Here is a 25,289-nt window from a genome sequence, read left to right as displayed (position 1 = left end):
TGACCCGCGTGTGCGTGGCAGCAAGACGGCCCCGTGCGCTGCAGCGATGCACGCTGTCATTTGAGCGGAGAAGTTAAAAAGCCGCGAGTTATGAGCTCTGGTTATGTTCTCACTTAATAAGGTGTTAACCGACGCTGTGCTGTCTGCTGAGAGCTGCGACATGCGCCGAGGTTCGTAGTTCCTGGTGTTTTGTCTCCTGTCAAGGAGCTTTTGGGGAAGGCGGGACGGCGACCGCGCTCCCTCGGCGGACACGCGGGAGTTTTTGCATTTGTTCTGAGGGGAAAAAAGCAAGAGGAGGAGGAGGGGGGAGCCCTGGGGCTGCGCCCCGGCCGCAGCAGACCCCGCGGGCCGCGCCGGGGCTGCGGGGCCGCCCGGGGCCGGTGCGCGGCCGCGGTGCGGTTGCGCGCTGCCGCCGCTGGATGGCAAGCGAAGCGTGCCGAAGCGGGCGGCAGCGGCGCCGGGCGCTGCGCAGGGCGCCCGCGGCAGCGGGACCCGGCGTAACCGTCGCGGCGCGGGCGATGGGGCGGCGGTGACCGGGCCGGGCCCGGCGGGGCCATGGGGCGGCCCCGGCCGGCGGCAGCGCCCGGGGGCGCCGGGGCCGCGGCTCGCCGCCGCCCGGGCGCAGGTAAGCGCGGGGCCGGGGCCGGGGCCGGCCGGGTCTCCGCGCTGCGCGGCGGCGGCAGCAGCAAAGCGCGCAGCGGGCGCTGCCGCCGGCGCGTGTCGGCCGCCCCTGGCGCTGCGCTGCGCGGTGCTGCGCGGGCGCGGAGCCCCGGCGGCAGCCGCCCCCCTGCGCGGCGGCTCCCGGCGCCGCTTCCCTGCCGCCGTTCTTCTTTTCCCCGTGCCCGTGCCCGGCGGCGGGGCTGCGCGGCGGCTGTCAGCGCGGCTCTCGCGTGTCCTGAGCGGCGGCAGGGCCGGGGGTGCCGGCGCGGCTCCTCGCCCCGGCTCGCCTTCTCCGTGCCCCCCCCCCCCCCCTTTTTTTTTCAGTCCTCCCCGCGCTCGCTCTCCGCTGCCCTCCCCGGCCGCGCCGTGCCCTGCGCTTATAAGGCGGCGCCGGCGCGGCTCGGCGGGGGCTGCGCGGGCGCGCGGCGCTGCGCGGGGCCCGGCGGCGGCGATGCCGCGGGGCGCGGAGCAGGCTCGGTCCGCCCGGCGGGGCTGCGCGGGGGGGCGGCGGGGGGGCACTTGCTGATGATCGGAAGTTACTGACAATAAGCACCTTCATCCCCCCCAAAGGCGGAGAGAGAGGGAGAGGAGGAGGAGGAGGAGAGACAGGGGGAGCGGAGAGCTGATGCCTAAGCGAGTCACTCGGAGGAGGCAAGGCGGGCGGTACCACAACTTCTCGGCGGCGCGGAGCGGCGCGGAGCGGCGCGGAGCTTGCCGGCCGGATCGCTCCCATGTCAGGGCGGCGGTGGGGGACTGCACTCCGCTAGCGTGAAGCCACTGACCTCCCCCCTCTCCTCGCTCAGCGATGTATTCACTGCTCTCAGCCTGCACTTGCTTGTAAGGATTATGGCATATTTTTTTCCTTTTTTTCCTTTTTTCTTTTTTTTTTTTTTAGAAAAGGAAAACTTTCATTTTGGAGGCTCCGGTTGCATTTCGCGTGCGATCAGGTGGTAATTGGGACCCGAGCCTTTTTATAAGCAGAGCCTCGATCTGTGTTGTTTAAAAAATTGCAAACAAAAACAAAGCAAAAAAAAAAAAACTTTAACCATTTTACCGCATCATTTGATCTTTTGTTGCTTTTTTTTTTCTCCTCTCCAGATGTTTACATTTCCTGCTGCTGTGCTTTCAGGTACAGGTACGTGTCCTTTCTGTCCTCTTTCGCTTTTGGTTGTAAAAAAGAAAAAAAAAAAGAAACAAAGGAGGCGTGCTGACCTTTGAGTGCCAGGCACTTTTGGAGAGGGGTTTCACTTTTTTCCTCTAGTTTTTCCAGTCGCGTTGAAGGGATCCCCGCGGCGGAGGCTGGCGTGTCGCCCGCCCCGGCAGCCGGCTGCCCCTCGCGCCGCGCCGCAGCGCCCGCGCACACTGCGCGGCGGCGGAGCGGCGGCGCCCGCTGCTGCTGCGTCGCCTGCGGGGGCTGCGGCGGGGCCGCTGCGCCGGTCGCCTGCAGGAGCGGGGTGCTGCGGAGCGCGTTAGCCCGGCTCAGGAGGGGAGAGGGAGCGCGGGGCTCTGCGCCTTGCGCGATGTTGACTGATGCACTTGCCCTGGAAGGGCCGGCGCTCTCCTGCTCGCCCTCCTTTTTTATCATTTTTATTATTTTTATTTTTTTCCCTCCCCTCCTCGGGAACTTGCTCCCGAAAACCCGAGACTTTGGAAAACACGAGCCGCCCCAGCCAGGAGCGGCACGCTGCGCGCTCCCTCCCCGGGATCCAGCGCAGAGCCGTCCAAGGCGGCTCCCGCCTGTGATGCCGCCTCGGCGCGCGCGCAGCCGCCGCGGAAGCCCCGCGGGGCGGTGCGGAGCGGCGCGGGCTGCCGGAGCGAGGGGCTGCGCGGGCGGCGGCGGCGCGGGGCGGCTGCGCGCATCTCCCCCGCCCGCCTCGCCGCCGCCCGCGGGCCGCCCCGCCGCAGCGCACCTGCCGCTCCCGCCGGCGCCGGCACCGCGCAGCCCCTCGCGTGGGGCTGCGCCCCCCTCCCTGCCCCCCAGCCTCCGCCCAGGCCCCCCCTCGCCCCTGCGCCGACGCCCGGCTCCGCTGCCGCCGGCCCCAGCGCGCCCGCGGGCGGAGGAGCCGCGGCTGCGGATTGCCCCGCGTCGCCGGGCGCTCGCCGCCTCCCTGCAGCGCGTTTTTCCGCGGCCGAGGACGCAGCGGCTGCCGGGCTCGCAGCGCCCGGGCGGGTTCTGCGCTCGTGCGGTGACTGGAGGTAACCAGCCCGCCAGCCCCCTCCCTCGCCCCCTCCCTGCGCTGCTTTTAGTGAATCAGAAAAAGTTTTGGCTCGCTGCCTGGAAAGCACTTGCTAAAATCTGATCTCTTACTTCAGCAGCCTTAAAAGTTGGGAAGTTATTGGCATTTATACAGTTGGAGCTTGCAGGCTTCCAAAGCAATAAAATAATATATATAAAAAAAAGAAAAGCAAGCAAGCTCTGCGCTCTCGCACTATTAGAACCATACTTGCTCGACTGAGCGCTGCTTTTGCAGCGTTTTGCAGGATTGGACCCTCGGAGTCGCTCCGAATGGAGGTATCTCCCGTTGGCGCTCGGCGGGGCGGCGGATCGAGCCGGGTGTCACGACGAGAGACGCGCTATTATGGCTATTAGTGTGGGGAGCCAAAACATTAGATTAGTCATACTCAAGGGCCTTCGAGTGAGTGTTTACAGTATTAATGGTAGATGAAAAGATGTGAATGCTGTAAGTTTTTATTGCCCGTTTTGTTACACTTTCTTTCTGGATTTATTCACGGGATTACATGTTTTGAGCCTGAATGGGAGAGAGGGATTATAGGATTTCTTTTATAATGATCAGTTTGGGTAGGAGTTAGCCTTTGCTGAACTAGAGTAAATTAATGCATCACTTAGGTTTAATATTTATTTAGGCTAAAGGAAATTGTTTAGTTTTGCTTAAAGAGCTCTGTGTTGTATCGGGGAGATTTAGGAACGCCTGCGGCGGATCGTATTATCAGGCCGACTTTCACCCTGCCGTGAAGGTCCCGATCAGTGCATCATCCTACATGTTGTTTCTAGAATTGTGCCCCTTTGCTCCTGCATCTTGCTTTGTGGTTTTGCAATGGTGAAAATACCTCCAGTACGCTGCAGAGCATGGCTCGGGTGTTTTCTATCCCAGTTACTGGTGTGCGAGGACCCTCGCCAGGGCGCGATGTGTTGCCACGTAGGATGTGTGCGGTTAGGCGGTGCTTTAGCTCACCTGCTGGCCACACTCCTCTTTCTCGGGGACCCTCCAAACGTTGCAGCCACCCGTAAATTCACTCCGTTTGCTCCGTCAGATCCATCTGTCGCGCCGCCACGTCGTCGCGGTGGCCGTCCTCGTGCGTGCAGCTTCCCGTGGTCGCCCGGCGGTCGCCGTGGCTGAGGCGGTGTTGGCTGTCGCGGGCGATGTGGAGGTCATGGGAAGCCAGACCAGCACGGGGATGTGTTGGGACTGGTTTTCGGGCTCCCGCGGGCGTCGGGCTCCGGGGGAGCCTTGCTAGCACGTGGCCAGCCGACAAGGGGGGACGCCCCAAGTCCTTTCCTTGTGCGGCTCTTGTAGGTCGAGGTGCAGCTGGGGACCTGGATCTGGCCTGCGATGCCGGTGGTGCCGTGGGTTGCTCCCAGCTGCAGCCGGGGATCGCGCGGGGCTCTGCAAAGTGAGGCACGGCGGTGCGGCGCTTCCCCGCACGTGGCCGAGGCCTGAGCTGCTCGGAGGCGGCCGGGAGCTCGGTGCGGGGGGCTGAGCACTAGCGGGGGTTGCTTCTCATCACAGCCAACTCTTTATTATTAAATGAGGAGGGAATGGGGGAACAGCACAGACAAAACCTCACTTAGCCAGGCTAGGAACCCCGCTCTGGCTCTGCCTCCGCAGCGGAGCTGATCTACAACCAGGATAGCCAGGATTTGATTGCGTGTTAAGCTTTTTTTCTTCTTGCTTTTTAAAAAGCCCCTTGCAAGGAAAAGATAATGCTGCTTTCTTTCCCCCCCCCGCTGACTCATCCCACCGATGCACAAAATGTTGCATCCTGAAAAGGCCCCCCGTGCTCGTGTCTCGCCATCCGTCCCGGGGTGCCCGGCCTCGGCGAGGAGCAGGAGAGGCCTGTGGTGGCCGCCTGGCTCCTGGTGGCTGAGCAGGGCCTGCTGCCCGTGGGCTGCTTCCCTCGCTGCAGGTGTGAGGCCGGAATCAGTACGCCGCGAGTTCAGCCACGTGTGTGCTGCGCACGCGCGGGGACCATGATGGGTATCGCAGCTCATGTGTAAATAGCTGAGAAGCCAAGAAAGCGCTTGCCCCGTAGCACAGCGTTAGTGACCAGCCTCCTTTCCTCGCCGCAGTGAAGGTGCTCGGTGGCATCGCCCCGGCCCCGGCCGCGTTCACTTTCCCAGTTCCTCACGCCCTGAATGTGCTGGGCCGGGCGCTGCTCCGGGAGATCCCTCACATGCACGTCTAGCAGAAAGAGTCGCCAAGGCAGAGCCGCTTTGCGGGCTGCGGGAAGGCAGGGCACGCGTGCAGGCTCCCTCGGTGTTTCCCGGCGCAGTGTTTTCTGCATGTGCTGTGGTGACGGGCAGCGAGATGGACCCGCTGCTCGGATGCTCGGCTCTGCAAACGCAGCGTGTCCGGCAGTTTGCAGCTATTTCCAAGCCCCTAGAGGCGTGCAAGGTGCTCCAGAGGAGCAAGGACAGGCTCGGCCGTGGTGGAGGAGAGCACACGTGGAAACTGGACAGGGCACACAATATAGCCAGTGTGGGGCTCAAATTGCCCTGTCCGAGATGAAGCCAAGTGTGTTTGCTGTGACCCAAATGCGCCAAGCTGCTTCTCCTGCAGCCGTGGCCCGGGGCGCCTTTTTTCCATGGGCCGGAAAGGGATTTCAGCTGAGCGAGGGCATCTCTTTCCATGCTAGGGGTCTGCATGTAAGAGAAATACTTGCTGAAAATCCTCCTTTTGGCTTTGCAGCCTGCTCCCCAGATCCTTTTAGTATTTTTATGGGTCTCCCTTCAGTTCCTCCGGAGCTGCGGAAGCTCCTCTCTTTCCCTCTCCTCTCCTCCCTCCGAGCCCACCCCCGGAACAGGGCAACCGGCTGGAGAAGTGCACGCGAGAGCCCACCCGCTCTGAATAACGTCATCTTTTGCTTTGATTTTTTACGGATAGAGACCTTTTAGATATTTTGCGAGAGTATGTGAAAAATGCATTCAGGTTGTGATTTGAAAAAAAGAAAAAAAAAGAAAAGAAAAGAAGTTGCTGCTGTTGCATTGGTGCCCGGGTACGTACGCATGGTGATAGCTCCTCTGCGCGTGCCAGGGCCGCCCCATATGGCTTCTCCAAGCGGTCGCTTTGATGCCATCGGCGTTCGCAGCTTCCCGCGCGCGCGGGTCCTCCGAGGGCCGTGCCCGGCGGCTCTGCTTCGCGCCCCTTGAAACGCTGCCGCTCGCTAGTGCTTTGCATTGAGTCGGCAGACGGGAGCCTCCTGGGACCCTTCCAGGAGTACCAGCCTGCAGTGGGTGGGACCGTGCTTTGCTCTGCTCCCGAAACCGGTGGGGCTTTTACACGCTGCTCTGTGGCCCCGGCGGGTCCGTATCCCTTCTTTCCCTGCACGGGGCTCCTGCGTTTCGGTCACCCGTGGGCTGTAACAGCAGGTAGGGCCAGAAATTACGCAGGTCTCTGTGTCACCCCGTCTACCTGGCATGCGCCTCCCGTTTACAGGCATCCCCGCAAACGTCCACTGAGGATTAGGTGTCCAAGGGAGTAGCTGGAGGGAAAGTTGTTTTTTTCCCGTGCGGTGAAGCTTCTCTGCCCAGAGCCCCAGGCTGCCTGGACCGTCGCACGGTGCTGGGCTCGCGCGAGCAGCGCTTGGTCGCCTGCCTGTCCGTTTTGCCCAGTTTGGAGTCTGAGCTAAAATACGCAGCCGCGTTTTGCACTCAGCGGAAGCGCGTCCTTCCCGGGCACGGTGCCGTGCTGGTCGGCGTGCTTAGCACTTACGCCCTGCTCGCGGCCCGGGTTTCCTTTTTGGTGCGGTGTCTGTGCAGCCCCTGGATAAATGGGCCCCGCAGACTGCGGTGAAATGAGAAATGCGCTATGCTCCCGAAATGTATTGGCCCGTTTCCTTAGGGTGCCGCATCCAACATCGTCCTGCTGCAAATAGCTCCTGTCTCGGGCTGGTGGTGAAGCCGCCTGGCTCATCGCTGTGGCTCGGTGCGTGCGCCGTCGAGCCTGCTCGTGGTCCTTGGTGAGGAAAAACTTCCTGCCAGGAAGGAAAGCTGGAAGCAGACAAGGAAGATCAAAGGCTGCGCAGCGTTGGCTAGTCGCAGTGTCGTCCCTTGGGGCAGATGAAACAGGATAGAGAGTATGCTCCAGGCTGGGGTCCCGCACCGGCAGGGAGGCGGTGCGGCAGGTCCTGCTCGCGTTGCCCAGGATTAAGGAATACCGGGCTCGCCTCTGGCAGGGATTAAAGGTGAGGGCAGCGCCTGGTTTGCTGGACGAATCGGGGCGGGTTTCCAGGCCGGCGTTGGTGTGCACCTGCATTTCTCCGGGCAGAGCCTGGGCAGGTGGATCTGCACCGCGGTTCAGGGCGGCTTCTGCTCCCGCGTGGTCCCACGAGCGAGGACCGCTCCGGGGCGCATGGGGTCGGCGACACATCCCTGTAAGGCCCACCCAGACCTCCCGGAGACCCGTGTCCACCTCCCTCCAAAGGCAAGGTCTTGGAGGTGCCCTGGCGTCCCCGGCCCCGCGTGTCCGGAGGCCTGGAGCCGCCCCGAGAAGGCGCGGGGGAGAGCTCAGGCAGGTGGATGTGTCTCCTCATCCTCTGGTTTTGGCTGGACCTGGGTTGAGAGGCATCCGGGTGGAGGCACAGTTTAAACCAAAGTTTGCACCCAATGCCCCTGACAGGATAAATTGTAACAAGTGGTAGATGAGGCAAAATGTGCTTGAAAATTAATGCCACAAAGCAAGTTAGGCACAGTAGGAATTATCTCTGCCCGAGGGGGCCGAGGGGGCTGGAGGCAGCAAGTGACTGGACCAGGATGCGGCCTCTAACGGAAAGGAACCTGCGTGTCTGGTGACTCCTCTGGTAACACTTTATAATAAAAATCACATTGAGATTAGTTAACATTAAACCTTGGTGAAGTTCCCCGGGGGCTGCACATTGCATCCATGCAAATACCAGAGTGTAGCAATTAGTTAATAACCTTCCTACAAGGTATTTCCACCACTGCTTATGCCTCCTACATCATTTTTCTTCTGATGCATATTGCAAACCCCTTTCTTTCCTGCTGAAATGCTATCTTTGGCATCGTTCTTAAGGACAGCTTGTTAAAAAGCTGTTGTGTCTTTTGGAATACCCTGAGCTAGTCTTCTGCAAAATTACAGAATTAACACCAAAATACAGGAAAGAGTGGAAAGCATATTAACTAACTAGGACAATAGTGTGCGTGCTGCATGATCGTAGGCTTGGCTAGCAGGGTCTGTTTCCCCAAGCCCTGGGAATGTAAGTGAGAAAGCTGGATGAAGGGCAGGATTGGTAGAAGGGAATTTTACTCCCTCTTTGTTGCTATGAATCTGTCTGAAGAGTGGTGTCTCCTGGTTGCTTATGAGAACTGACTCAGAGGGGAAAGAAGGGTTTCTCAGTTTGGTTCCTACCTGGCAAGTGTTCACGTCATCAAACACGGCACCGAGGTGCTACAAATGGATGGTGAGTACGGTTATAAACCTCCAGCAAGACGTGAGCCTTGGTGCTCTTTGGCCTTGTTCTCTTGAGTTGTCTCAAAGGCAGATGTGAAGCTAAAGCAATGTTAATACTTATTTTTCCTAGTTGCATTCAAACTGTAGGCAGAATTTTACTCCGTTATGTGGATGCACAAATTAATAGCTAATGGGCTTCCTACTCCATTTGCAGCCATGATTTACAACTATAAAATGAAAGCAGATTTTGACCCCTTAAGCTGCCAGGCCTTAAGGTTACTATACTGTATGAGTCGCATTAGTCCTTAACTGTGACGCTGTACTGTAAAATTGCATGGTGCAATTTGCTATTGATTATCTGTAAAATAAATTATGATGTATGTAGTGCAGGTTTCTGACCCCGTGGTCGCGACCTTACTGTGATTGGTAAGACTTCCGACCAGCTGAGATCAGAATAGCAAACAGCCCCGCAGCGATCGATAGCGAGATAAACCAGCCGTTCCGATCGCTGGGGCCTTTTACAGCAGTCCTGTTTTCTGCTGTGCGCCCAGAACGTTTTTATCCCCGGGAACAGGCAGCGCTTTTGCAGACTTCACCTAGAATTGCACGGAAAACTCCGTGCCTGATTTCCTATCTGCGCGGGGGTGAGAGGGTGGCCGGGCGCCGGCAGGACTGGGGCGCTGCAAGCTGGCGCCGTGCTCGGGAGGGAGGGGACGGGACCGTGCGGGTGGGGAGCCGCACGGCCTCCCGTCGAGCCCCGAGATTCCCGGCTGTTTTGAATATAGGTGCTAAAGCCCATTAGGGGCGGCTCCTCTTTTTTCTTGCAGGTATTTCTCAGGCTTGCTGCCTGCGCAGGAACAGCATTAGCGATGCATGTTGCTTTCCCTATCCAGCTCGGCCAGGGGCTGCATTTTACATTTCCTTAAATGTTTCTGAGCGCGGATCCGTCCCGGCTCCCCTCCGTCGCGCCACTGCGCTGCCCAGAGCTGCCTCCTCCGTGCCAAGCCTGGTGGCCTCTCTGGCCCTTGGGGCAGCCAGGCTCTGCCGCCGTGGCTTGCAGGGGAAGGAAATAGGTGGGAATAATCCGCCAGCGAGGCAAAGGGCCTGCTTTCGTGCTGCTTATGTTGAGTGAGCAGGTAATACGGATTTAATTGCCAAATTTGGATTTAGCAACTGAGGAGATGGAATTTGCTTGTGCAGTTTGCGTTTCTTCCCGGGAGCCTGATTTCCCTCCACCCGCGGTGTCCCCGGGCGGTGGGTGCAAGTGCCGGTATTTCAGCAGAAAGGGCGGCCAAGGACTCACCGACGGCGTGTCAGAAGTGGCTGACAGTTGCAACGTCCCTTTTTCTTTTCTCCCCGTTTGAAGCGTTTCATGAAGGCTCCATTTTCAGAAGCTGCTCAGGAGTGTTCCCTGAAAATGGGAAATCTGAAATAAGAAAGTAATTAAAAACAAACAAGCAAAACTTTTCCCCAGCTCAACAAAGCAGAAAGATAAGAAATCCTATTTGTCCCGCGTTTGCAGTGTAAAGATTTCCATGCAGGAGCACAGCTAATAGAGATCAGTACAAATCTCATATTAGAAAACAAACCATGCTTTTCATTTCTGGCCCTAGGCTCGTATGTTTGCTATATCTGATCCTGAAGGCAGATTGACAGTTTGGTTTGGATTAAATTCAACACATGCTTTATGCCATGCTTTTGATAAGGCTCAATATTAATCTGATTTTTTTTTCATGCGGTCTTTAGTACATTAGCAGCAGAATTGTCCAGTCGTAGGAATATTTTTGCAGTGTAACCATTGAGGAATTTATTTCTGGAGGGAAGATGATATTGCTGATTTTAAAAGCTTTCAAGAGCCCATGTAAAATTGAAATCCCTTAGCTTCAGGGGAGGCAGTAAGCTTGACGTGACTTGATCAGCTTTAGAGCTATTTTATCAGCTGATGCAGAGAGCGTTTTCCTGGAATGCCTTTGGAAAGGCAGCGACGTGGATCCGGCTGGACAACCTGGAAGAATTAGAGCAGGTTCCTGTGCTTGTACCACCTGGTCATTAGTCCATCGCCCTAGCGAGCAGGGGATGGAGATCGTTACCGTTTGTACGTGCTTGCGAGCTCGGTTTTCCCCGTGGAAATCACTGGCATTGCGGCCGTCCACACACTCCCTGAATGATCGCTTGCAGTACGTCCTAAACACGGGCTTTTTGGTACGTTGCAGGGCCAGGTGCAGGGACACAAGTTGTATTTGCTGTGCTGGTGAAGGGGCTGCGCTCTGTGGTCTATAGCTTTTAAAGCCAGTGCCTTTCATCACTGCTGAGTCCCTGGAAAGAAAGTGGGGAAGAAAGGTGCAAGAATTGGGGGTGGGGAGGGGGGAACAAGAAGAGAAAAAAGCAACAGAAGGATTGCTTTTTGCCTTTGAAATGTGTGGCTCAGCGGTGGTTTGTCTGGGAACGGAGCCGCAACGCTTTGAGTCCTGTCCTTGCAGAGAAAACGCGCTCTGGGAGGCAGCTATCTACTGTGGCCAGTTCGGGGGCCCCATCCAGCTCTGAAAAGCGGGGTAACTTGCAAACGCGGTTATTTTATCAGGGCTGAATTTAGTCCCGAAGCCTATTGTTAGCCCTCGGAAATAAGTGGCCCTGGCAGGAAGTCTGCCAGTTGTTTGTACAGTGCTAGAATTGGACACTTGAAAAGCTCTGACTTGACAGCAACGCTTAAAGCAATTGAGATCCTTATCCGAACTCTGTATTAACTTCGTTGAAAATGAAATCAACGGAGATGGCGATCAGCGTCGCCCGCGTCGGCGTTAATTTGAAGCCTCCCGCGGCGGCGCGGCGGGGAGCTGGACCCCGAGAGGTGCGCGGGGAGCTCGCCCGGGGTGGTGGAGGTCCCTCCGGGCAGGCGTCTTTGGGGGCTGTGCAAGACAGCACAAGTCACCTGTGTCCGCGCGGGGTGAGCCAGAGATCCCCAGCCTGAAACTGCAAATGTTGCGCTTGGGTTCGCACAATTAGCGCGGCCCCTTCCTCCCCTGAAAGCAGAATAGTTTATTGATTTCTTTGGCCCGCTCACCCCCACCTATTCAGAAATAATGACCCTTCCACCCCAACTCTAAATCATCCCTGCCTGCCTCACCCGTAAGCCCTCTAATCTTTTTGGGTTGTTGTTGGTATTTATGCTCGTGGAGGTTTATGATCTGTCGGCACTGGCTGCTGAAATGCTTTATTTATCCATATGCTGGGCCACACAGGGAGCGTCCTTATTCTGGTATCATGTTCAGGATGCTGTAGTTAAGGTTTGTGTCAGCACTTCCATGTACAAACCGTGTTATTCAGGGCTTTTGCAACTCTGTGGAAAAGAAAACCAGCAGCCTGGCACAGCAAATCACGGCTCAGAGGCGCGCTGCAAAAGCCAGCAACCCACTGCCCATTTAGGGATTATTAGATGGGCAACCTCTCTCCTCAGGGAAAACAGCCAAGCACATCCTCCTCTTTTGGTCTGATTTTTAAAAAGAAAACCCTCTTTTGTGTCTGTGTATTTGTGTCAGATGGGGAGAACACAGCGAGGTGAGACACAGACGGGAAGCTTCTTCGTATACTTAAAAATAAATGCGCAACCTATCCAGGACAAAACTGTCCTTTTACTCTGAACGAATCTTCTGAGTTTTCTACAAAAGCTAGAGATGATCTGCAAGAGTACAGTCTCCCAGGCCGGAGGCAGCACGTGACTGCTCTGTATACCTACTCCCATCCAAGAGCCGCAGGATCGAGTTCAGCAGACGGAGCCGCAGAGATGCCGTTTTCAAGGCTGCAATTAGCTTGTTTAAGTAGCCTTAAAAAAAGAAGAAGAAAAAAGCCTGGACCTTGGGTGAAGCCGCTCTTTTACAGCCTCCTGGAGTCCTCACACATGCTTTGAAAAGCACCTCCGCACAGTGCCCTCCAGACACAGGATTTAGGGTTTTTCAGCGTTCCCCTCAGGGTTGTGTCGAGCTGGCCGGGGGCTGCGTGGCAGCGGGGCGGCGGAGGAGCGGGAGTGCGGTGCTGCCACTCGCCCCCCGCCCCCTTGGCGTCCTTCGGCCCCGCGCCGCTCCCGCCGCAGCTGCTCCCGCGCGCGGGACCACATGGGCAGGAGGCTCGTCAGCGCTGCGGCCCTCTGAACAGTAGGCGACATGGTATATAAATGTGATTTATTGTCATGTTAGCGCAGGAGCTTGTGGGCTTATAAATTACGTCGAGATTTCTCGATAATGGAGGGAGTGCAGTATAAACAGGAGAGATGATAGGGCTCGAGAATGTATTTCAAGTAAGTTCTTCGGGGAAGGAAAACTTTCTTGGCTATTTGCAGGTATGCAGTGATGGCTGGCTGTGGCGGAGGAAGAGCATTTAGAGACCAACAAGTCAGGATATTTCCTTTTTTATTGCTCGCTCTTAATGGCTGATGTGTTTTCTAGGCACTTCACGGAGCAGTGTGGAGCGGAGCGGACACGTCAGAGTAGAAATGCTCGTGCATCCCATTACCCCGAGGCAGCAGGCTTGCGTTTGCAGCACAGGGTAATTTGTTTAAGCAGAGTTTATCAGCCACAGGCTCTGCTGCTTGTGCCTGCAAGCAGGAGCAGGCAGCGATAAAGTGCTGCCCGGCTTTGTTGGAAAGGGAGCGCGCTGTGCCGGCAGGAATTTTACAGGGAAGCGGGAAGGGCCAAGTATGTGCTCAGTCCTTTCGTCATCAGGTACGACGGCAGTGAGACACGCAGCGCGAAGTCACTGCTCCAAAGCCGTTTTTTCTGGCAGGTGCTGAGCTCGCTGCCGGTGTCGCCAGCAGCCGTTGTCTCCAGGGACAGCCGCGATGCCGCCGCGACCCTGTTGGCCGCCTGTGCGGAGCCCAGAGCCGGCCGCGGTTGCTCCCTGGGGTCTCTCCCCGGACTGTCGCGGTGCCCTGTGCTGTTTGCACCGCAGCAGTGGCAAACAGCTGGCTGAGGAACGTGCGGTCCTGTTAGCTTCTGAGAAGGAACCAGGGGTGGACAGCGGTCAGGAGCCACCTTTGTCTGAAGGCAACCGCTCACTGCTTGCATGAGAAGTTAGCGTGCCATGGGCTAAAAGCATCAGTGATGCTGCAGGAGCAGCGTTGGGGGGCTGCCGCTCGGGATTTGGGAAGCACTGGGGTACATCTCCCTCTGGGCTGGGTGGGAGCAGTCCCCTGTGGTGCTTGGTGCTCACCTCCGTCCCCTTCCTCGCTTGGCAGGACAAGCGGAGAAGGGGTTGATGGGCTTTCACCGAGCTCTCGATGTAGACTTTAGGATAGGATAACTGGCCAATGAGGAAAATCTTGGGTGCTAATATTGAAGCAGAGGTGTTTCACATCTTCTCTGTTTTAACATGAAGGTTTTGGAGCTGATCATACAGCTCATCAGCAAGATGTGAGCTTCTGGGCCATTTCTGAAAAGCTTGTGCTTGTGCTGTGAACGTTTTCAGCATGATATTTTGCTCTGCTCCGACTGCTCCTGGAAACTCTGCTGAGTGCCCTGGGGGCTTCGTGCAGCACTGTCTGATCTAACATTACGTCATCCGCGGTTCTTCTCAGCGCAGAGCAGAGTTTCAGGTAGGGCTGTGCTGCAGAAATGATCTTAAATGGACAAGGTTATCGCTGATGATCAGTTCAAGTGAGTTTTGCTAAGTGAAAGTGGGTCTTCACAGGTAAGTTGATTTGAAAAGATTTATTTAAACTAAGTAAAATATTCTCAAATGGAAATTGGCTCTATCTGTCTTTTACTTCAACAGGGTTACCGTGGTGATATACTGGGGTTCAGAGACTAGTCCGAAGAGCACCATCGTGCATTAGATTTCATAAAATACCTTGTGCAAAGCAAGCAAGGCATACAGAAAGATCAAAAGAAAATATCTCCCTTGCAGAGATGGAGGAAATTTTGCATCTTATGTTTCAAATAAGTGAATTACTGATCAAAATCATCTCTGGAGAACCCTGTTTCAGAAATAGCTTGCAAGATGCTTGTAGATAAAGATATTTCTCATGTATACTGGCAGAGGTCTACGCAGGCAGACATGTATGTTCTAGGTGCCTGGTCATGTTAACTTAGGGGAAAGGAGAGGGAAACTTGTCAGCTGTTGGCAGCGTGTGCGACTGAAAGGGTGAAAAGCTCTTTGAAGAGCATGGAGGTGCTCATCGCCCTGCCTGAGGGCTTTCGCTGAGCGGCTACACGGTGCTGAGGACTGGTTTTCATAAATTACAATTTATTTCTCTTTTTTTTTAAAGTAAATTGCTGGCTTGCTCCACTTTTCACCCTGTCTTCTCTTCCTTCAATCTGTGTCACCACAGGACTTGGCCTCCTCTGAGTACCAGTGGCTTCAGAGAGCTCCCAGGGGCTTGGTCCTTGGAGGCAGTTTTTCTGCTGCATTGTGCTGTGGGAGGCTCGTCCCATGGTGTCCCAATTCCCTGCTTTCTCCTGCTCGTGAGCCTCCAAAGCTATTTCCAAAAAACCCTAATTTTCCTAATTTTTCCTCAAACTACAAACTACAAATTTCCCCCCCCCAGATTTCCAAACCTAAGCCTTTCTTGTGGCACACCAGCGCTGAGCAGCTCTGGGCCACTGAATGGTGAGGGCAGATCAGTCTTATGTCTCCTGCTGTGTATTCTGTTTTTTAACACAGCTCTGTACTTTGGTTTTTTGGAAACAACTTTCATGTCCTTTCCTCTTCCAACAATATCTCAAGTCAAGATTTGTTTGATAGACTATTTGGAGATGGTGGGAAAAGACCAAGGATAGGAAATATGTCCTAATGTATTGCCAGCATCACTGGCAAGTGAAAACTGGAAGGAGAAAAGAAATGCTGGATTGTGGTTGGTATTTTATTGGGCTTTTTGAGCTGCGTAGAAGTCACTGTCTCTGTGATCATAGTTTGAGGTCTGCAGAGATCTTGATTGCATACAGCTCCTTTCCTTTCACTTTCCTGAAGGCTTTGCTCTGCCTTTCTTTTTGCTCCGTTGTTTAATGGTCTTAAATTTCTGGGTTTGGGTGAAAGCATCTGATTATACTGACCATACTGGAAATCAAAAGGAAATGGTCCCTATAAGGATGAGGCCAAGGAGGAAATGACCGTGAGGAGGCAATGGGGAAGGGCACCTTTTACCATTATTCCTCACTGCTGATGAAGTGAGAGGAATCTATTTTGACACTAAAGCTTCGTATTAGTCTGGCAATTGGAGAAGGCCAGCCCATGGCGACCCATAGCACTTTCATGTGTCAGCCAAGTGTGGCCTTACAGAGCACGTTGTAATACACTTTGTTTAATTAGATCAGGAGGAAGAAGGCACCTATAGTGTGTTGTGTAGCTGTACCCGCAGAAGTCTCGATTGGAGGTGTTGTGGGGATTTGGTTCTTCCTCAGCCCTTGATCCCATGCTGGTGCCAACTGTTCTTCTTAGAGGGGTGCACATGGTAACCGTGGGACACGTGGACGCATGGCGTCCTCGCTGGCACCTGCTGTTCCCACTTGGGGTGATGTTTCCAGAGAGGTTTGCCACCACGCTGGGTGTCTCCCACCAGATGCTCCATGGAAGAGCTGTAACTCCTCCCTGAAAGAGAGGGCACTGCCCAGGAGATAGCAGGCTCGTATTCAGGGAACACAGAGCCGTTGAAGTTGCTATGTATTCACCAGTTTCTGATGATGTTTTGGTAGTTACACAGACATAAAATGGATTTAATCCTTGACCCAAACCTGCAAACGTTTCCATTCTGAGTAGTGCTATTGGAGACAGTGGAACTACTCGTGGCAGTAAACAAACTGTTCACTTGCAGGTGTCTGTAAGTCCCAAATGATGGAGAAGACAAACAAATGTAGAGGAGGAAGGGTGCAAGTGGGAAGGATTTTGTGTCTCAAACAGGTGATGTCAGCCAATCCTAAAAGGAGGCATGAAAAAATCAATATTGGAGGCAGGCTTATGGGAATGAAGGAAAGGCACAAGTGAGTTACCAACAACATAAATATGAATTAGCATCGCAGTGAAATGACTGCTGCGAGTTCATAAAATTCCCTGAGCTGCCTCCAGATTTTGTTAGAGGCATTAACCTTCCTGTGTTTGCTCATAACCATTTTCTTATATTGCAGCACTATGTAAATATGGGCAAATCATGGCACGGCTGAGCAGTGACACCTGAGGAGGTTCCTTTCCACCTGGAAGCTTTCCCATGTAGGGCCATCATTTTGTTGTCTTGCCAGACTAAGCAGGAGCAAGACTGGGCTGAGTTTAGTAAAAGGTTTCCAGAGGGGAAACCGGGTGGAGGAAAAGTGGCACGGGCTAATTTGATAAGGTCTCCAGACATCTCTGCTATATCAGCAGAGTAATGGGAGTGGTGTGCTTTTGGAGAAGCCACCTTTCACGTGAGATTGCTCCTCATGGCTAATCTCCTTGGGCAGTAGCTCCTGTCTGTATTTTCTTTGCAATTCAGTGGAAAAAGGTGTTCTGAAAATCCTGCCCGAAACTGCTGTACGCTGCCCAGCAGTTGCCATGATTTACCCTAGAGGGAGTTGCTTTTCTGCAATGGAAGCAAGGGTTTCTGTGTGTTCCTTGGACGACGTCAAGGGACTGGGATGAAAGGAGCTACCTGTGTAAACATCAGACCACTGCTGTTGTGCTGCCACTGCACATGTTTATTTCTTTTATGGGGAGATCAGTCTCTGGTGATCGTCTGTCTCCTCCTGACTGTCGTGGTGTTTTCCCGAGTATCTCTCGGATTTCCCGTGTCTTTTGCTTTTGCTCCTGTCATCGTGGAGATCCTGCCTGGGATGTTCCTTCACCGCTGGCTGAATGGCGCTGTACGAATTGGGAGGGCTCTGGCCCCTCGGCATTTAGGAGGACGCCCTGAGCCATGGCTGGGTTTTGGAAGGGCAGGACTCCTTCCAGTCACACGTGTGCACTGGGACGAGGAAAACCAGTTCTGTGCTTCGGGCTTTTCCCAGGTGGTCTGGGAGCCAGGAGAGGAACTGCGGTTGCTTCTCCTTCCTACCTGACAGCCCTGCGCAGCCATCGGGGGCTGGACGTGGGGGACTTGTACTGCTGAGGAAGCATCGAGCAGAAGAGCCGAAGACGTGACTTTAGATTTGATGGGCTGGTGCTTTAGTACAGCATCGTAATTCCAGGGGGTGGATGATTCTGCCTATTTGCAGGGGGCTCAGCACCCCTTTTGGGGGCTCAGGTTTGCTTCTCCTTGTTGTCACCATGGCCAAGCAGGTTTGGATTTGGAGAACCTGCACTGGAAAGAAGTCGCTGCTGCCAGAGGGAGGGAGAGAAAAGGTCAAAAGTGTTTCAGATTTGGGCCCTGGCAGTTTTCTCAGTAACTGGGCTCCTCAGGTCTCCTATGAAGAAGTGAACAAATTGCTTGCAAGTATTTTTAGGAGAGTGAACGTCACTTTTGTCCCAAGGAGCACCCCGCTGTGGGGACTGTCCTGGTTTCCGCCGCAACCCGCTGGCGTAGCCCCGTTCCCGCAGGCCTTGCTGTGCTCCCCGGCTGCCGCGCGGGGAAAGGCGGCGGAGCGGGCGGACGAGCAGAGCGCGGCTGTGGCTCCGCACCGCCGAGCAGCGCCTTCGCCCTGTGCTCGGCCGGGGCAGCTCAGCCAGCGGCACGCCGGGTGTGCGGCAAGCAGAGGGGTGGCCCTGCTGCTGCGCCCTGGCCACCATCACTCACCTTTCCAGAGCGCTGGGCGAAGGCTTTTCCAGTCGTCGTCTTGGGAGCGAGGAGCTGCGGCTGTTCCTGGGCCTGCGTCAAAACTTACCCTCCTCGTGGCTGGCAGCGCAGGCGACGCGTGTTTAGATCCTGGCGTTGCTGTGCCGCTGCCTTGTCTGGGACCAGGCTCGTTCTTTGTGTGGGTTTTGGGCTGGATAGGTTTTACGTTTTCTTCTTGAGATTTTGCTTTCGAATGCCTGTTTAACTGCTCAGAAGTGCTAGCAAAATGCAGTCTGCTGAATAGTTCCCATTCCTTCATATTGGGGCAGTTCATTTCCAAGGGAGTATTTTCTCCGTAACAGAAAGAAACAACTTTTTTCTCCCCAGAGTAATGAAGGTATTTGGTCAAGCCCCCCCACTCTGAATTAAATTGCTGTTTTTAGTGGATACCACAGATGTTGATGGTGGCTGTTGTGCAACGGCTTGTTGAAATCTTACGTGGAACAGTAGCAGTGCCGTGAGGAGGATGGCTTTGGTGATGGTGGAAAGGGTCACGGGGATGAAACCACTTTGGAAGGAGGGCTGCTTAAGTCCTGGTGTTCATGGCAAGGAGTGGTGGCAGTAGCATGCAGCGATGTAGAAATCCAGGGCAGTGTGTGGCCCATGCAAAGACGTAAGCCTATTGCCACCAATTAGATGGGAACCTCAGCTTGTCGAAATTACAGCAGGACTGCATGCCTCAGAGGGCCCTGGATGCTCTTAAGATGTGGTTCCCTGCAAAGGGACCTGAGCTGTGCGTCATCTCGTGTCGGTGCTCGTGGCAGCTGTGTGCAGAAAGGCTGTGGACTGCAGTTCGTTTAGGAAAGGGCTGTGTGTTGGTGGTGCTGTGGAAGCCAAAGCAGTTGATGCAAGCTGGGGATGCAGGGCACGTGGTGAATTAATGACTATTGAAGCTTCCTCCTGAATGGTGAGTGCACCCCTTGGAAGACATAGCGATGGTGGGGCTTGTTTTGGGGCTTATTTTGCCCCCATTGAACTTGCAGGTGTCGGAATAGCTGTGGCGAAGCAGCAGCAGTAGGAGCTTAGCTCTAACCTAACACAACTGTCTGGGGAGAAACCAAGGTAGGAGATTTCAACCCTAAAGGGGAGTGTTTTGGAAAGCTTGGTCTTCTGAAAACAGTGATTTTTCCAGACTGGGACTGTTGCAAAACCTTCACTACTGTAGTGTAACACATTCTCCAGGGTCATAATAAAAGCTCCTGCCTTTCCTCCGTGAGTTGCGTGTCACAGGCTGGATTCGATTTGCATTGTAGGAAGGGTCTGACCCGTGCCCAGGGCAACGTAAGTGCCGTGAGGCCTTGGGTCAAGGGAGGCAGGAGGGTTTGCAGCTGCCACCCAGGTTTGGGTTGCCATGGTCATATGCTATCAAGATCCAAGCAGTCTAGATACAAGGCAGGTTGAGTATGTCCACGCAACCTGCACCTGCCCTTGGCACTGTGGTGGGGACACAGACGCAGAGGGAAGAATTAGGAGCAGCCCAATTTGGCACTGGCACATCTTGTTCAGTCAGCATTTGGCACCAAAGAAGACCAGGCTTGAATGGGTGGCTGGGCTGAAGAGTGGCAGGTGGGGACAGCTCAGAGGGGACATTGGGTCTGCCCTCTATCCCTGTGCTGCTCCGTCGTGATCTAAGGTGAGCAGCAGAATTAAATAAGCAGCTGGATGATTTGAGTCCAGCTTATTCTTACGTTTCTTCCAGTAAAAAAAAAAAAAAAAAAAAAAAGGAAAAGAAATATTTAGTGCAGTAGTAAATGGGGACTTTGTACATTTTGGAGAACCTAGTGCAGAACACTGAAGCGGACTTGGAGCCCTGAAAACTAGGCTATTCAAAATCTGCCTGGCGAATTTGACAGCTGTAGCATTAACTCTTTACAGCTTCTTGCAGTCCAAGGTGCACAAACACACACCGTGGAAACCTGAAGTGACCTTGTGAATCCACCAGGGAATTTTAATGTATTTCAGTAAACAAGTGGGAATTTTGTTCACTGAGTTGTTTGTTTTTGTTTTTTGTCTTCTATTTTTTTGTGTGTTTGTTTTTTGTCCTCTATTTTTTTCCCTATCTTTTGGAAACGCTTGTTCCTATTATTCTGGAATTATCACTGTATTTTCTATACAGTACTTCCTACCGAATATGTTTTAACCAAACAGTGGTTGGATTTTTTTTTTTAATGGAAAAACAGAATGGATCTTGTGGGACAGAGTCGTAGCACTCCAGTGCAGGTAAACTGCTTTGCACCCGTGCAGGCCCGAAGTCTCCCTTTTTCCGTATCTCTTGCCTGAGACGACATCACTTGAAAGAAGACAAATTTGAGTCGAGTGCATCACCCATGTCCTGTGGAACCACAGGATGGTTTAAAAACTGTGAAGTTAAAGTTTTAAAACTCTGTATTGATCTTGTGTCTCAGCTTGGAGACCCCAGAATGGAGAACCAGTTACTTGACAAATTTGTGCTTCAGCCTGTCCATCTGCAAAGTTTATGAGCTATTTTTTTCCCGTGAGACCTGATGTCTGTGAGCAACGGCCTGAGTTGCAGCGTGAGCACCTGTGAAAGCGTTTGAGTGCAGCGGGACCTGCGGTCGCTCCGTGACTCAAATCAGGCCCTGCACTTAGCTCCTGCGCTGACTCGGGGCAGGTGAGACCACAGAGGGAGGGCAGCATAGGACGGCTTATTATTCACGTCAGTTTAGGAGATCTTACTTGCGCCCAAATTGCATAAAGTAGTCCAGCTGCCCGCACCGTCTGAAAATAAATACCTTAGTTCTTTGATGTCACCGGCTTGGCACGAGTCAGGACAGTAGGAGGAAGCAGAAGAAAAATGCATTTGTGTCCTGCTTCAGGGTCAGCTTTTGCTAGAGACTGTCAAAATGAAGTTGCCAAAGTTCCCTTAAAATTACTTTCATGTTGCCTCTGTAGTGGCAAAAATGCTGTCTGGTGGCAGAAGGCAGGATTAGGCTGTTTGAGCCAAGGTGCTGAGTCCCTGGAGTGGCTTAGAGGGAAAAGTGGGAACAGCAGTGGGGGCAGTGGCACCGGGGGGAAACGAGGCCACCCGAGCAAGCAGCCAGTCCAATGCCACCTTGGAGCTTCAGAGGGCAAAACGTCTGCCAAAGTTTGTGCAGCGTCCGGTGGCTTCAGGTGGGATCATACGCTGCTGACCTAGTTTTGGTAGGCTGGGCTCTCTTGCAAATATTGGGCAAAGGCTGCCGGAAGGCAACTTTTTGCCAGTAGCAGTGGAAGTCAGAAGGACCACCCAGTTCTGACAACGGCAATTTAGAAAGGAAGGAGAAGGTTGTGAAAAGAGGGGCAAAGGGGCACAAAGAAAAAAACGGAACAAAATGAAGATCAGGACTCTGCTGTTAAACACACTGCCTGCGAGGGAGGTCTCCATCGTGCCTTTTCTAATCTAGAGCCAGCAAGGATTGTATTAACAGCTTCAACGCAATGGAACAAATTAATCCCCGATGTAATTGAAATCGGTGAGGTCTCACAATAGGTGAGTTTGACCCAGTGGGATAGAAATAGAACAAGTATTGGAATGAAGTGGTGAAATGAAGTCACACTGTTAAGACACTGGTATTTCATTCCTAGAAACAAAGGCCAGGCGAATGCAGAGAATACATGGCTCTGTAGCGCATGGTTGAAAGCTACTCAATAATATCGAGCTTTGCAGGGGTATTTCTGTGGGGAGAGGGAGTATGTAGTAGAGACACAACAAGCATTAAAAAGAAAGAAAGAAAGAAAAAAAAGCCCTGCTTGTTTATTGCCTATTTGATAGCTGCAGGAGAATAATACTAGCCCTGAATTAAAACATTACAACTTGAGGAAAAATAAGAAAAAGAATTAAGTTCTCAATTGTATTTCCAGAGAATCAAATCTCTCTAGAGAACCTAGTGGCAAGAGACAACGTAGGCTTTAGCGAGCCAGGTATTCGAGATTTCCTGAGGTTGTATGCCTTGGCTACTGAGCTGGTCCCGCTGGGAAGGAGGTTTCTTTGGTGCTGGTAGTCCCGTGAGAGGGCAGCTCAGCCATCGTCCTGTCGGAGCTCCTGCACCGTGACGGTGAGGCACCACACCGGCTCCTGCGGAGGGGGACGGCGAAGTCCGCGGCGTGGGCTCACTCGTAGGGACTGCTGAGCTGCCGTTGCTCTTGGTAATTGTGTTAATAATTTGACTTGGGTTCCAGCCAGTGACCTAGTTTTGGATCAGTGAGAAAGGGAGACTGACAGATATAGGTGAAGATGTGGAGGATGGAGATCTTGGCGCCGTTTTAAGAGGACTGCATTGCAGCACTGGAGCAAAATCCAAGCGCTTTGAAGCAGTGGGCAGAACTAGGCAGCATTGGCTAGAGAAGTCTGGTCCTCTAAGCCCTCTGGTACCTTCTGAGCTTTCTCTGTTTTCATGGGAGTATATGATTGATCCTTTTTTTTTTTAAAACCATTGATTTAATCAAGACTGAAATCTTGCGCTTCCCCAGACAGAATCATTTCCCTTAGTGGAAAAAGTTTAAAATGTCACCATCTAACAAATGGTACATTTTCACAATTCTGGCTAAGAGTCATTTTGTCATCAAAAGGAGAAATCTGGTTTTCTTGAAGTAGCCATCATCTTTCTGTAGAAAATGACAAAATATTCAGAGAGGGCCATAAAACATTTGTTTCTCAGTTGAGTTTCTCTAAAGTTCCAGCTTTTTGGCACTACCTCACGCCTTCCTTGTGTTTTCATACCACCCTCGATAGTATTGTCCTGTGTCATATGAGGATTGAAGGATACTTTGGTCTAAAGAACTGGATATCAAGCAGTACACTTCTTGGAGAGTCCTGAGGGATCTCAGTGAAGCTGCTGGGCTGTTTGATGAATGATAGGCAGGTTTCTGCAGGGCTGTGTGATTCAGGGAGGATGAGGCATGAAGCTCCGATGCTGTCCATGGAGTTTTAACATGCTTCCCCTCCTAATGTGGCAGGCAGCTCTCCTGAGAAAATGAGGCTCAGCTTGCAAAGCTGCTTTTGGATCCAAGTATATGTCACCTAGCTGAGCTGTATGGCCCCTTTTCCAAACCCTAGAAAGTTCTTCTTTTTGGGTCTTGTTTAACATTTCTGAAGTCCAAAGGGAAAGCCAGGCTTGACCTCCTCATCACCTTGTTTCCATCTCCTTTTCAGCTCCATCTCTAAATGCGTTTTACTTAGAAAGCATTAAACAAAGAGGTTTCTTTAGTGAGCATCATTGAATTTCACATACTACAGCAACTTAAAAGCACTCAAGTCAAAGAAATTAGATTCCAAGTGTGCTTGGTTGCAGAGCTCATCAACGCAAGGGATGTAACCGCCTGGGGAAGGGGCCAGTTGCAGATCGGGGTCCATTGCAGGTTGAGGCTCCTTGCAGGCAGGCAGGGAAGAGGCAGGGGGGCAGCGCTGCCGCAGTGGGCATGGAAGCAGACCCCTGGGAAGCACAACGCTGTGCCATGTGCCAGACACGTGAGCAGCCCAGAGCTGCGGCGACCAGCGTTACGGTGCCTTTGGCAGGTGAGGAGCAGGCTGTGCCTCTGCAGACGGAGCCCAACATGACGCGAGCGCTTCGGGGTCGGGCACGTCGTCGTTTGGACACGGGTGAGCTGGGCGCTGCGTGGCCCTGGCTGGGAGGCTGGGCCTCACGCCGTGGGCAGGGGGCAGCCCAGGGCCGGGTGCTCCCGGCGGTGTGCGGTGGGCAGGGGCCCGCCTGGGGCGGCGTGAGCCCAGCTGGGGCGGTGCGGCGCTGCACCGTGCAGCAGGTCCGTCCGGGGCGGGAGTGTGGAGGTGGCTCCGCTGGGAGCAGGCATGCACAGGCGGCTGGATGTAAGTACACAAGCTAGAATATTAAAACTTCTAATATTAGGGAAATGTGTTTCTGAGACAGCTTTTGAGGGAAGCAAGGCCAAAGATGATTCATAATTCCTGAAGCGGACTATGGAGTGGTATAGCTCACGTGCAGCAAAGTCTTTTGGCATCTGCATTTGGAATAGAACTTTCCCATTTCTACATGGAATTTTTTTTTCCACCAAAAAGGTCAAAACACAAAGCATTTCAATTGAAATGATTTGCAAATGCTATTGGTGGAGTCTTTTGTGGAGTTTGTGTGTCTCGTGTCTGGCTTTGTGAGTTGAGCGACCTCTTCCATGGTGCACGGTGTTGCCCTTTTCTTACAGTGCATCCTGGAGGTTGTATAGCCATCATTCAAGGTGACGTCTCACAAGACTGAGAGCCTGACTTAGCTTTAGGGATATTTATTTTTCAGGGAAAATACATTTTTCTGTGGAGAGTAGGAAGAAATTGCTCGGTAAGACAAGAAAACAAAGTTCTGTTATTTTGAAAGGTTTCCTTAAATTTGTGCAGTTCCAGCACTGCCACACTATAGACTCTCTCCTGTTGGATTCAGAGAAATTCACTCCAAAGAGCTCTCGCTCCTCCTTGTCTGGGGATTCCTGCTGTGCATCTGAATATGGAGCTGCTTTGTGTCAGGTTCATTTCCAAATGTGCATCTAAGCACAAAGAAGTGAATGCGTTAAAGCAGTGCACATCCACGTCTGTCTTGCTTTTAGTGAGGCCGTATAGCCTGAACCTGACAATATCCTGGCTATGAAATGACTTTGCAGTTGAGATGCAGTGAAGAAGAATAAGAAAAAGCAGCAGATAAGGCATACATTATGTTTCACTCTATGTGTAAAAAATGACTGTAATAGTGAGCTAGCAAATCTTGTAAATTGGCATGGAGGAATTTTGCCAAAGTCATGGAAGCAAAGTGGTTTGTTACTCGTCTTGGCAGACTTGAGAGAGATCTGTCTTGGATATCCTCTTGTTGACCTTATTAAGCTAAGTTTCATGTGTTTAGAAGGTCATGGTGAAAATCATTAACATTAGGTTGATGGCTGAAAGGTAGTAAGTATTTCCTGCTTATCAGATTGGGTTTTGAAAGGACTTTTTGAATTGCTCAATTTGTTTATCTTTGGAAATCAGGAAGGCCCTCAGTGAGAGGGATTTTGTATTTCTAGTTCAGTTTTGGGAATGACATATGGTTTGCTCTCCGGTGAGGTTTGGAGACTCGGTATGATAACAAAAAATCAGGAAATTCTGAAGTCCAGCTTCCAGCTAATTTGGTCGTGCTGTGGGCCTTGAATGTCTACGGCTGTAACAATTTGTGACGTGAACAATAACATATTAACGTTCCCTTTTACTGGAAAGCTAAAAACAGAAAATGAGACGCGTGTAGAGGTTGGTTGGATTGAAAGCC

The 25,289-nt window shown here is 53.1% G+C and overlaps 1 protein-coding gene across 2 annotated transcripts in view; it reads left to right on the top strand.

Moving 5' to 3' along the window:
• Window positions 1-1,188: 1,188 nt before the first annotated feature.
• Window positions 1,189-25,289, top strand: part of FGF18 (fibroblast growth factor 18) — a 77,514-nt gene continuing 53,413 nt past the window's right edge. Inside the window, exons 1-2 of one of the 2 annotated variants that reach the window (XM_064520822.1) lie at window positions 1,189-1,497; window positions 1,759-1,795. In XM_064520822.1, coding sequence (XP_064376892.1) covers window positions 1,466-1,497; window positions 1,759-1,795 — 69 coding nt within the window. In that variant the 5' untranslated portion in view covers window positions 1,189-1,465. Of the gene's footprint in view, window positions 1,498-1,758; window positions 1,796-3,042; window positions 3,173-25,289 lie in introns of those variants that run through there. The other variant, XM_026097708.2, reaches the window with a different exon arrangement.

This window comes from Dromaius novaehollandiae, chromosome 15 (genome assembly GCF_036370855.1).
Source record: "Dromaius novaehollandiae isolate bDroNov1 chromosome 15, bDroNov1.hap1, whole genome shotgun sequence".
Taxonomy (NCBI): domain Eukaryota; kingdom Metazoa; phylum Chordata; class Aves; order Casuariiformes; family Dromaiidae; genus Dromaius; species Dromaius novaehollandiae.
Note: the sequence above shows the minus strand (reverse complement) of the source record. Positions and strands in the feature narration are given on the sequence as shown.